We start from the raw sequence: 13,623 nt of genomic DNA, 5'->3' as shown, positions 1-13,623 counted from the left end.
TCACAAAAATAAAGGGTAAGTGCTTTGTCTCTCCTTACCTTTTCAGCTTGATCCCAGATCTCAATCTCTCCTAGGAAGTTTTCAGGCCTTGTCGACAGATTTAATTGAAAGGAAAAGCCAAATGTTGTGTAAACGTGTTGCAAAAATTGTAAACACCCCTTTATTTCTTCTTCAATCTGAAATTAGAGCAAATGAAGTATTTTTATCAGACCACTCAATTAAGTCCATTTATGGAATTTTTAAAAATAAAAAATTCTCCAAGTAAGAGAGAAACAAAGCATGTTTTTAACACAGTGCAATCCATGACACTTTCCTTTGGTCACTGGTAATTCCTTAGTCAAATATTCATGAAATGCTTCCATGAGTCAGGCTCCCAGTCTAGTGGAGGGGACAAAGGAGGAGACAAGTGTAACACACTCAGCAAAGTGCCACACAGAACGGGGGTAAAAGGGCTCCCCAGAGGAAGTGATACACAAGCCAAGCTAGAAGGATCAATAGGAGCTCTCCAAGGAGAAGCAGGGAAGGAGCTACCCAAGCAGAGGAAATATCACGGATGAGGGCCCAAACGACAGATGAGTGTGCTGCCATGTGCTTTTTTGCTGTTGCAAGTAACAGCAAAAAAGGGATAAGAGGGGAGAGTAGTAGATGAACAGACTACAGGCAGGCAGGGACCAGATAAAATTAAGGGCCTTGAAGCCAGGGCAATGTCTAGATGTTTTAGCCAGAGAGCAACAGGGAGCCAATGAAAGTTTTTATTTAGCAGGCTACTAATATGACTTAATTTGTCCTTTCACAGTATGGGAAATAGATAGGGAAAGGGCAAGCCTAGAAGAGGATGCCCATTAGGAAGCTGGTAGGAGCCAGATGGTAGTGGCTTCAACCAAAGAGAAGCTGGAATGCAAGGAATTTGATGGGTTTGTAAGATTACCTATCCTCTCATTCATTAACAGATATTAACTGCCCATGCACTAAGCACTGTGCTAGATGCTGGGAACTCAAGACTAAGTGAAAATGTTCAAGAAGTAATAATAAATTTATGAAGAGCGATCAATAGGGCTTGTGATAAACTGGACATGGTGAAAAGAAAAGGATGCTGGGCTCCTGGCCTGGACAATGGAGAGGATGCCGGTGCCATTCCCTTGAAGATTGAACTGGGACTGAATAGGAAGTGGGCTGGGAGGCAGATGAGGAGTTCGATTTTGAATATGCCAGATTGTGAGGGTGTTTGTGATGGCCAAGCAGGTATGTCAGCAGACCCTGTAGGATGGAGGTCTGGAGGTCTAGAGCTCAAGAGGGAGTTGAGATGAGGGCAAGATTAGGGGCAGAGGCCATAAATAACCGAAGCCAGAGAGAGCACAGAGTGAAAAGAGCAGAGCTGAGGGGCTGTAAGGCTGAGAGAAGGTATTCCTGAGAGGAGGAAAGGAGAGCACTTTTATATGCAAAGAGGAAGGAGCAAGCAAAGATAGAGGAGACGATCAAGGATCTGCGATAAGTCACACAGCTTAGTTTGAATTACCCAAAGTTTTTTGAATTACCCTAAGTAAATATTTTTTGATGCTATTGTAAATGGTTATATTTTATTTTCAATTTCCAATGGTTCACTGCTAGTTTATAGAAATAAAATTAATTTTTGTATATTGATATTGTATCCTATGAACTTTCTAAATGCTATTATTAGTTCTAACAGCTTATTTGTAGGTTTCATCAAATTTTGTACGTAATGATCACATCATTCTCAAATAGTTTTAATTCTTTCTTTCCAATTTGGATGCTTTTTATTTCTTTTTCTTGCCTTATTGCACCAGAGAGAGCCTCATACAATGATTAATAAAAGTGATGAAAGTAGACACCTTTACCTTGTTCTGGATCTTAGTGGTAAACATCCAGACTTTCTCTATTAAGTATGATATTAGCTGTAGGTTTTTCATAAATGCTTTTTTCTTTTTAGGTTGAGGAAATTCTCTTCCATTCCTAGTTTCTGAGAATTTTTGTGAGAGATGGATACTGGCTTTTCCGGAAGACTTTTTCTGCACCTTCTGAGGTCATCGTATGTTTTGTTCTTTTTAGTTTGTTCACATGGTGAATTAAATGGATCGATATTCTAATGTTAAACAAAATTTGCATTCCTGGGATAAAATCTACTTGGGCAAGATGTATTATTCTTTTTTACATATTATTGGATTTAAATTGCTAAAACTTTCATTTAGAATTTTTGACTCTATGTGCATGAGGAATTTTGGTCTGTAGCTTTCATTTCCTGTAAAGCCTTTGTCTTGTTTTGGTATCAGGACATGCTAGCCTCATTGAATAAGATGGCAAGTATTTCTTCCTCTGCAATTTTTTGGAAGAGTTTGTCTAGAACTGTTACTATTTCTTCCTTACATATTTGCAGAATTCACCAGAAGTCATCTGGACCTCGAATTTTCTTTGTGGTACAGCTTTAAACAACCAATTCAATTTATTTAACAGAAATAGGGGTACTCAGATTATCTATTTCATCCTGATTGAAGTTTGGCAGTTTGTGTCTTTTAAGGAATTTGTCAATTTCATCTAAATAGTCAAATTTATTGGCATAAAGTTGTTCATAAAATTGTCTTGTTATCCTTTTAATGTCTGCAGAATATGTAGTGATGCCACCCTTCTCATTCCTAATAATTTTTTCTTCTCTTTTCTCCTTGATTACTCTGACTAAAGGTTAATCAATTTTATTGATCTTCTCAAAGAGCCAGGTTTTCATTTTTGTTGATATTCTCTGTTCTTTTTCTTTTTTATATATATTTCATTGATTTCTGTTCTGGTCTTTACTATTTTCTTTCTTCTGCTTGCTTTGGATGTAATTTGCTCTTCATTTTCTAGTTTTTTCAATGGGAGCAGAGGTCATTGATTTGAAATTTTCCTTCTTTTCTAATATAAGTATTAGTGCTATAAATATCCCTCTAAGTACCACTTTAATAGTATCCCACTAAATGTGTTTTGTTTTATTTTTTATTCAGTTTATAATACTTTCTAATTTCCCTTTTGGTTTCCTTTTTGATCCATGGTGCTTCAGTTTGCTAAAGCTGCCAGAATGCAATATACCAGAAATGGGTTGGCTTTTTCAATGGGGATTTATTAGGTTGCAAATTTACAGTGCTAAGGCAATGAAAAGTCGAAATTAAGGCATCAAGAGGTAGATACCGTCTCTGAGGAAAGGCCAATGGCACCCTGGGTTCCTCTGTCACATGGGAAGGCACATGGCAACATACGCTGGTCCTTCACCTAGATTCTGGTTTCAAAATAGCTCTCTTTCTCTCTCCAAAATGTCTCTGCCTTTTATTCTCTCATCAAAGACTCCAGTAAGCGGATTAAGATCCACCTTGATTGGTTGGATCATATCTCCATGGAAACAATCTAATCAAAAGGTCCCACCCACAATAGGTCTGCCCCTACAAGAATGGATTAAAAGAACATAGTCTTTTCTGGGGTACACAATAGATTCAAACCAGCACGAGTTATTTAGAAGTCTCTTATTTACTTTTCAAATACTTGAGAATGTTACAGATAGCTTTCTGTTATTGATATCTACTTTAATTCCACTGTAGTCAAAGAGCATATTTTGTACGAATTGAATCCCTTTATTTACGAGACTTTTTTTATGGCCCAGAATATGGTCTATTTTGGTAAATGTTTTGTGTGCACTTTCAAAGAACGTGTATTCTGCTGTTGCATGGCAATTTTAATTTGAATTAACATTAAAAACTGAAAAAATAAAGTTCTAGTATTATTGAAAATCAAAAGCATAAAAAATTCCACCGAATTCCTTAAAATATTCCATTTAATGGGATTTAAATTAATAAAGTAATCAAAGAAAGCTAAAAGAAAAAAAAAAGGCTAAATCTCATGTCAAGAGATTATTGCTATACTGACCCAAATTAGAGGACTGCAGAATGTTAGCGCTAAATGAGACTTTAGAGACTGGTCAAATATCTTGGTTACAGTGATTCTGAAAGACTAAGTGACATGTTCTGTGGGATGCACTGAGCTGGTGACAGCTGTGCTTCCTTCTGTACTGTCATTTACCTGCTCCACTGTGCAGAAGATGTGAGCGTCATCCTGCTGGAAGCGCCTAACCCGGGTCAAGCCACTTAAAGTCCCTGACAGTTCATTTCTATGAAGAACTCCAAAATCAGCTAATCTCATAGGCATTTCCCTCCAAGATCGTGGACGATGGGCAAACATTAGGCTAGAAAAGATGCAATAACACAAAGCATTTACATAGCATAGAAAAGATGAAGTAATTATCTAAGAATTGAGAAAATACAATTGGCCTCAAGACTTAACAACTCCTTACCCTGGTTCTTAGACAAACAGGTAAGAATAATTTCTTCTCTAACTTATTGAACCTCGAAGCTTTACATCACTGCAATGCTCTGAGAAAGAACTGTTATCACTTCCAGAAATGCTGTTTGCTATCCTCATCCACCAGGTGAATTTCCACTGACTGTTCATAATGCACTTCAAAGGCAACCTCTTAAGTGACATCCTCCTGGAATCTTTCCCAGACAGAGCTAGTGAGTGTCTCCTCAAGCTCCAAGAACAGCCAGAACATGCCACTTTATGGCACTTGTCTTAATCTTTTATAACTGATTGTCTACAAATCTGTTCCTGCCCCACTCTGCTCATAATGGACTGAGTCTTAATCACCTCTGCATTTTTAGCACCAAGCACTGTAAGCACTCAACTAATGCGTGTTTTCTGCTGAATGAGAAACCTCTCTTCTGCAGAAAGCACTCCTGGCTCCCACAGCCTACTAGGCCACTGTGGTCCTGCTTCCTTATTCTGAGGCATGAAAACACAAAAATAATGCTCTGCTTTCATTCAATCTCATAATTATAGTTGAAATCATAGGCTACAGCTTTAAATGGTACATAAGGGGAAACTGAGTTAAGCTGTTGACATAAGTGTCTTGGAGAACACAAAGTACAGGTTAGCCTCCACCTTCTGTTTAAAAGGAGAGGTTAGAGAATATTTACATACCAGTTTTCTAAAATTAAAGTCAAATACATACATATTTTATATCCTGTGACCATGAAGTTTTTATTTCTTTTAGACTTTACTAAAAGGGCAAAGAGCATTCTTCAAATGTTCAGAGATTTGTTTTAATATTTACCTTCTAAGGTCAGTTTAGTTGAAATTATGTAGATTTATAATACAAAACTACAAGTGTTGGTATATTTTTTGTGGAGAATTGTGGTCATTCATTTCCAGTTATAAAACTCACCTATTTTACAAGGTTTATTTGCATACTAACTTCATAATTACCATCTTTCACAGAATCAAAGACAACATAGATGCATGATTATTTTATGTATCACCAAGAAAAAACAGCCCATTAATTAAATTATGACATAATGCTAAGATGTGGCCAATTAGATCTCAATTTCAGAGATGCTGAAATATGGGGAAGAAAAGGCATCTTAGACTCAATGAAATCAGGTAACTTATTGATTATGACCTCACTGATCTTGTTACAATGAACTCAAACAGTATATTAAAAACTAAATGTTCTGTAAGTATATCTATTTGAAGCATATAACTATATAGGAAGACAAGTATAATAATTTATAAAATACATGAAATTATCCTCTAAAAAAGCACAAAAATGGTTTCCAGGTAACATTCCATACTCACCAAAAATCAAACATGTTTTAAAAAGTAAATTTATTCTCTAGAATGAAATAACTTGGTGCAGATGATCAGTAAACAACACCATTCACCATAAAGGACTTACAACTCCAAAAAAGCAAAATACATTAAAAGCTAATTACGATGAAGTATGCTACACATTCTTATGCAAAAATCTACTTCATTTTTAATACTCACCAGTGCCCTGGACAATTCATGGGTTTTAGGGCAAAAGTATCCTTTTCGATATCAAAGGTAAACATATTCTCACTGTAATGCTGCCAGTGGCCTGAGGCTTCCCAGAGTTTACTGTTATACACATTGGGAGAGATTACTTCCGTGAAGTTATTTTTGTGATATTCCTCCTTTAAGAAAAATTTTAAAACACCTAGAGTTAAAATGTACCATGACAAAGGATAAAGAGAAAAGCAGAGACGATAAAAGCTGTAATACTTTAGAATCTGGAAAGCAGTTGAACAAATGCTAATTTCTTCAAAAGACCTGGGAAAGCTGAAACTAACCCAGGAAGTGAAAGGATCCCACAGCAGGCCTACTTCAGCCTGGTGTAGATTTCTAGGCATCACATTTTGAAGGCTTGTTCCATTTCCTTCTGTTCTGTAGTGTTCCACTGAAATTTCTAACGCCATTCTAATTTCCAGTCCTATGTCTATGGCTTTTTCTCTCTGGAAACTTATGATCTTTTCTTTATCCCTAGAGCTTTGGAATCTCTCAATAATGTGCTTCAGTGCCAAGGAAAAAAATGCTGTCACCAAAAATCCCAGACAAGCTTCTATTGGGAATTGAGGCTGTCCCTTAGCCACTGAACCATGAGGGAGAGAATGACTTAGCATAGTGGCCGAGATGACTGGTCCCGATTATCAGGGAAAATTGTACTGCTTTTATATAATGGAGCAAGGAGGACTATGTCTGAAACTCAGTGAAGGGCCTTAAGTATTCTCACATCCAACCATAAACGTCAGTGGGAAACTCTGGCAACCCAACAAAGACAGCATCCCTAGGAACTCGAATCCCATAGCAAGATTTGTGTCATCACCAAGTAACACACTCTGTCCATCAGAGATGCTGGCAGGGTAAGGGAACCTGGAATGGGTTGTAGGACAAGGAAGTTATGATTCATCAACCTGGGCCTTGTGACCATCTACAGAGCCTGGTACTGGAACAGTTAACGTTTAATTCACTGTTTCTTTTCCCTATATTCTCTGCACCCTCACCTGAAGATTACTGATGGCAGCTAATGTCACATTTGAGATTTCAGGTGAAACTGAATGGACATCACTGCAAGACGATATACTGACGGAGGGATTTGTGTGAGGCAACAAATTTCTTTATCCAAGCAAAGGACAAAAATGGATGCTGGGTAGCAAAAGGAATGGGCCATGCTGGTTATTCTGCAGTTGCCCCTGCCTGTCTCACCCCATACGGAACCATTTTCCTCCCTTCTCTGCCCTGCTGTGTCCCCAAAAGTTGACTTGTATGGATTCTATCGTTGGACTTACTTGCCTTCTGATTGGATTTGACCAACAGGAGGTTCCAAAAGGATTCACAGGGTGCAAGGAAAAGTCAGGGTGTTTATTCTCCCTTCCCCCACCTTCCTTGCTTTGGGTTTATTTTGGCTCTGGCAATATTCTATCGTGATAGCTTCTGTTGGATGGCCCTCTTCCCTTGCTTCAAGTTCTCTCCGGATTCTGGTAACACTATTCCTTCCCTCACCCCTTCAGACCCAATGGCTTTCTGCTGTTGGTAATCCCTGGGTGCCCCACCATCCCTTGTTAGTTACTTTAACCCTGCTGACACCTCTGTATTTCCTTTACTAGACCATGCATTAAACCCTTTTGAGTGCACCTGTCAGAACCCTCTCTGCACAGGAGCTAAATGTTTTGAGACCTTATATGTAAGCAAAGACAAATTTGTTTTAGAAATCCAGTGAACCCATGGTCGTAGGAACAGAAAGTAAAAATTATCCAAATGAGTCATTAGCGTAATAAGGAGAGGAGCCCCTGCCATCTCCTTCCCATGGATCCTATACATACATTAGTGAATTAGGCAGATTCAAGGAAACTCAAAAGGTGTGACTGAAGAGAGTTGTACAAAAGGACCTCTCCTGTATTGCTGGTGGGAATGCAAAATGATACAGTCACTCTGGAAAACAATTAGTCACTTTCTTATAAAGTTAAACATAAATTTACTATATGACCCTGAAATCACACTTCTAGGTATTTACCCAACTAAAATGAAAACCTATTTTCATACAAAAATCTGTACTCTGAATTTATAGCAGCTTTGTTGATAATTGCCAAGAATTGAAAACCCAAAAGTCCCTCAACTGGAGAATGGATAAACCAACACTGTTTCATCCATACAATGGAATCCTATTCAGCAATAAAAGAACAGGCAACAAGTCAGATAGATCTTAAGGGTGTTATGCTAAGTGAAAGAAGAGTCTCAGAAAGTTATATACAATAATGATTCCAATGATATGCCATTCTAGAAAAGATACAATTTCAGGGACGGAGAAGAAATCAGTGGCTACTTAGAGTTAAGGGTGAGGAAGGGTTTGACCATAAGGGGTGGTAAGAGGGAAAGCGGGGGGAACGTAATGAAACTCTTCAGTATCTTCATTGTTGTGGTGGTAACATAAGGCTGTATACTTGTCAAAAGTCATAAAACTTCACACAAAATGTATGACTTTACTGTATGAAAATTTCAAAATAATTTTGTAAAAAGGAGGCAAGAAGGCTAGAGAAAGAACCAGCTGATGGACATGTTCCAGAATGCAAAGAAGGATAATTTCAAGACTACTGAAAAGATCTCCCTATTTATTCACTATCAATTTTCCATATAGTCAGTACCAACATACAACCAGAAGTTCACTCACTTTTACTTCAGTATAAATGGAGAGTCAAAACCTCAGTCAAAACTTCAGAATTTCGCTCTCTCTGTGGGAACAACGTGCTTACCCAGTCCACTGTGGCCTACTGCATGACCTTCCACAGAAACGCAACAGCTCTAGACCAATCCAGGCCTGCGTGCCAAAGAGCCAGCAGTTACAGTGTCTCCTTTCTGATAAAAGTAGCCCTGTAGGTGGGCCATCTCCACACAGGTCACTGTGCCTGGCACCACGTCCGCCCAGCACCCTGGCCACGACTGGCTGGACTATGACGAGGCACTGAACCAAAGGCATTTGATACGGGCTGGCAGGAGAGAGTCTGCCCCTCGTGCACACTCTCTAACGGCTGGTAATGGACAGAACCAACTGGACCCTCTCTCTCTGGGAGAGGGATTGTGAGGCACAGGGAGACAGGCACAGGGAAAAAAGACACAGGCGGTCAGAATGAATGAGACCCAACAATATTCTTTTTCAAGAAACACATTTTAAATATAGAAACACAATAGGCAGGAAGTAAAAGGATGGAAAAAGATGTATCGTGAAAACACTTAACATAAGAAAGCTGGTTTGGCTATGTTAACATCAAAGTAGACTTTTTTAAATCAGCTTTATTGAGATGTAACATACATGCGACAAAATTCACGAACTTTAAGTGTACAATTCAATGAATTTTGACAAATGTATACAGTCATGCAATCTCCATCATGAGCAAGACATAGAATATTTCTACCACTCCAAAAAACTCCTCCTGACCCTTATAGTCAACCCCCTCTCCCCACCTCCAACCTCCCATCTTTCTATTTCTGTAGTGTCATATAGTGGGATCATACATAGGTAATTTTCTGTATGACTTCTTTGGCTTACCATAATGTTTTTGAGATGCATCCTCACTGTTGTGTGAATAAGTAGTTTATTCTTTTTTTTTTTGCTGAGTAATATTGAGCTATATAAATAGACCACATTATTCTTATCCTTTCACAAGTTGATGAGCAGGTGGGTTGTTTCCAATCTTCTGCTATTATGAACAAAGCTCCCATATTTTAATATAATTCTTTGTAGAGAGTGTATGTTTTTATTTTTCGAGTAAATAAAAGAAAATTCACTAGGAGTGAAATTGATGGGTCATATTTTAAGTGTATGTTTAACTTTATAAGAAGCTGCCAAATTGTTTTACAGAACATCTGTACCATTTTGCATTCCCACCAGCAAGGTATACAAGTTTCCAACTGCTCCACAGTCTTGCCAGCCCTTGGTGTTGTCAGTCCTTTACTGTGTGTGTGTATGTGTGCCATTCTAGTGAGTACGTAATTATATCTCAGTGTGGCTTTAATTTTCTGACAGCTAATGATGTTGAGCATCTTTTTATGTGTTGTTGTTGTTGTTGTTCTGCCATTTCCAATAGCATAAAAAAATATCAAATACCTAGGAATAAATCTGACCAAATGTGTAAAACTGCTAAAACAGAACTACAAAACATTATCAAGGAAAAATAAGGGACAAGATAAGAGAAAATTTCCATGTTCATGGCTTGGAAAACTCTACTTTGGAAGACGTCAATTCTCTGCAAATTAATCTACAGATTCAATGCAGTCCCAAACAAAATCTCAGCAGGTTTTTTTTTTTCTTTAGGAAATCAACAAGTATTGTAAAATTTATATGGAAATGCCAAGAATTTAGAAGCTCCAACATCATCTTGAAGATGAAAAACAAAATTGAAGAACTTATACCACTGATCTCAAGACACAGAATATAGTTACCATAATCAAGACAGAGTGGTATTGACACATATGTATGATTATCTTATTTATGACAAAGACATCACTGTGATAAATGCTGCTGAAAGCTATTAGATAACCCTGTGGATACAAACGAAATTTGACCTCCACCTTCCACAGAACTCAAACATTAATTCAAGGTGGCCATAGCCTTAAGTATAAAAGTGAACACAATCAAGAGCACAAAAGAAGAGATTCATGACTTTAAAGTAGGCAAATATTTCTTAAACAAGACACAAAAGCACTAGCCAGCAAAAAAAAATTAGCAAACTGTACTTCACTAGTCACAAAAACTATCGGTTCAAAGACATCATTAAGAAAGTGAATTGGTGTCCTAGTTTGCTAATGCTGGAGAATGCAAAACACCAGAGATGGATAGGCTTTTATAAAATGGGGGTTTATTTACAATTACAGTCTTAAGGCCACAAAGCATCCAAGGTAACACATCAGCAATCGGGTACCCTCACCGGAGGATGGGCAATGGCCTCCGGAAAACCTCTGTTAGCTAGGAAGGCAGCTGGCATCTGCTCCAAAGCTCCGGCCTCAAAACGGCTTTCTCCCAGGACGTTCACTCCCAGCTGCACTCTCTTTCCTCTCTGAGTCAGCTCATTTATATAGCTCCACCGATCAAGGCCCACCCCGAATGGGTGGGGCCACACCTCCATGGGAACATCTCATCAAAATTATCTCCCACAGCTGGGTGGGGCACACTCCAAGCAAATCTAACCAGCACCAAAACTTCTGCCCCACACAAGACTACAAAGATAATGGCATTTGGGGGACACAATACATTCAAACCGGCACATTCCACCCCCTGGAACCCAAAATGACATTATCTTTCCAAATACAAAACACATTCATTTCATCACAATATCACAAAAACTTAAATCATTTCAGTAACAAAAGTTAAGTACCAAATCCCATCAAAATCAATTTAGGCATGGCCAGTCCTAAGGCATAATTTTTCTTTAGCTGTGGATCTGTGAACTTAGAACAAGTTACGTGCTTCCAATATACAAAGGAGGGACATTCATAGGATAAACATTCCCACTGCCATAAGGAGAAACAGTAAGGAAAACAGGGTTAACAGGAGCAAAACAGTTCCTAAAACCCACAGGACAAACTCCATTAGATTTCAAAGTCCGAGAGTCATTTACAGAACAATGTTGCATCCTTGGGGCTTGAGAGAGTGGGAGCCTAACCCTTCCCAAGGGCCTTTTCGGCAGCCCGTTCCTCTCCAAACACTTAGGTGAGTGCTCCAACATTTCCACACATTGGGGAGACTACCTTCTCGGCCCCACCCTCCTCAAACATCGGGGCAGCTCCCGGATTCCCTTCCATCTCCGGGGCACACGCTCAACCCCTTCAGAACAGCGTGGTGGCAGCCAGGCTCTCCCCAATTCCCTGGGAATGTGCTCCACCCTCTTTGGGGCTTGGGGTGGCAGGACATTTCCTGAGCAACGAGGTGGAAGGCCCGCCCTCGACCTCCAGGGCAAACTCACCCTTTCCCTGCGTGTGGGCTGCTCCGCTCTCCCAGCCCTAGACCTCCTGACTCCAGACCTCAACCTCCATGGCTCTGTCTTTGAAGAAACTTTTCCTTTAATTTTTTCCTTGTCTGTCTCCTCCAGTCCAGACCGGCAATGGCTCTGTCTATAAAGATCTCGCAAAAATTCTGTTGGCTTTGCATGAAGCACACAGGGGTCAAAGCCATCAGACAATAGGACTTTCCACAAATCCTTTCTGGATAATTCCATCTCCAATCTTGGCTTGTACTGAAACGGCGGCTGGGTTCTGTGTTTGGTTACATCCTCACGTTGGGCTGTAGCTTCTGGGATTCCACCCCCGGGAAGCTTGTAACTTTCCAAGCCATCAGCTTCTGGTTTCTTTTTTGAACCCAAGAGTTCAGTTCTAAGTTTCTCTCTCTCCGCTCGCATTTTACTATAAGCTGCAAGGAGAAGCCAGGATATGTCCTCCACACGTAGTCTGGAGATCTCCTCAGCTAAGTATTCCAGGTTGTTGCTTCCAGATTCTTCCTTCCATCTGACACCAGGACTCAATTTTGCCAAATCCTCTGCCACTTTAAAACAAGGATCACCTTTCTTCCAGTTTACAACAACACATTCATCATTTCTGCTCAAGTCCTCATCAGAAGTATCTTTAGAGTCCATATTTCCACAAACAGTCTCTTTAAAGCAGTTTTGGCCTTTTCTATCAAGCTCCTCACAACTCTTCCAGAAACTCCCCCTTATCCATTTAAAAAGCCGTTCCAACATGTTTGGTATTTGCAAACTCAGCAGCAAAAGCACCCCACTTCTCTGGTACCAAAATCTGTCCTAGTTTGCTAATGCTGGAGAATGCAAAACACCAGAGATGGATAGGCTTTTATAATATGGGGGTTTATTTACAATTACAGTCTTAAGGCCACAAAGCATCCAAGGTAACACATCAGCAATCGGGTACCCTCACCGGAGGATGGGCAATGGCCTCCGGAAAACCTCTGTTAGCTAGGAAGGCAGCTGGCATCTGCTCCAAAGCTCCGGCCTCAAAACGGCTTTCTCCCAGGACGTTCACTCCCAGCTGCACTCTCTTTCCTCTTTGAGTCAGCTCATTTATATAGCTCCACCGATCAAGGCCCACCCCGAATGGGTGGGGCCACATCTCCATGGGAACATCTCATCAAAATTATCTCCCACAGCTGGGTGGGGCACACTCCAAGCAAATCTAACCAGCACCAAAACTTCTGCCCCACACAAGACTACAAAGATAATGGCATTTGGGGGCCACAATACACTCAAACCGGCACAACTGGCAAGCTACAAATGAAAGATACCATATATATATACATATATCTAACAAAGGACTCATATTCAGAATATAGAAAGAATTCATATAAATTAATCATAAAAAGACAAAAGAAAATTTTTAATGGGCAAAACTCTTAACAAGAACTTCACAAAACACGATAACCAAATGGCCAATAAGCATATGACAAGCTTCATCAAATAAATGCAAAATAAAGCCACTATACCTACCAGAATGACAGACTGATAATAGCAAATATTCATGAGGATGTGAACCAACTGGAATGCTCTTATATATCTGGAAGGAATATAATATGGTTCATCCTGAGACACTGAATGTATACATGGACAATGATCAGGAAATTCTATCAGGAGTAACTAGAATAGGAAACTCTGGCCCACTACCTGCAACAGTCCACGAAGCTGGCCACTATCTACAGCAACCTGTCCACAACATCAAACCACAATCCCTAGC

At 39.5% G+C, this 13,623-nt stretch overlaps 1 protein-coding gene across 2 annotated transcripts in view; it reads right to left on the bottom strand.

The window, feature by feature from the left end:
• TARS3 (threonyl-tRNA synthetase 3) overlaps window positions 1-13,623 on the bottom strand; it is a 90,262-nt gene that overhangs the window by 46,007 nt on the left and 30,632 nt on the right. For both annotated transcript variants that reach the window (XR_005216334.1, XM_037832884.1), the window contains exons 11-13: window positions 5,863-6,029; window positions 4,060-4,222; window positions 39-176 (exon numbers count right to left, since the gene is read on the bottom strand). Coding sequence is in view for 1 of the 2 variants with exons in the window: in XM_037832884.1 (XP_037688812.1) it covers window positions 39-176; window positions 4,060-4,222; window positions 5,863-6,029 (468 nt within the window). In the remaining variant the exon portion in view is untranslated. The remainder of the gene's footprint in view (window positions 1-38; window positions 177-4,059; window positions 4,223-5,862; window positions 6,030-13,623) is intronic.

The sequence above is a fragment of the Choloepus didactylus genome, chromosome 4 (assembly GCF_015220235.1).
Source record: "Choloepus didactylus isolate mChoDid1 chromosome 4, mChoDid1.pri, whole genome shotgun sequence".
Taxonomy (NCBI): domain Eukaryota; kingdom Metazoa; phylum Chordata; class Mammalia; order Pilosa; family Megalonychidae; genus Choloepus; species Choloepus didactylus.
This window is presented reverse-complemented; position numbering and strand designations above follow the sequence as displayed.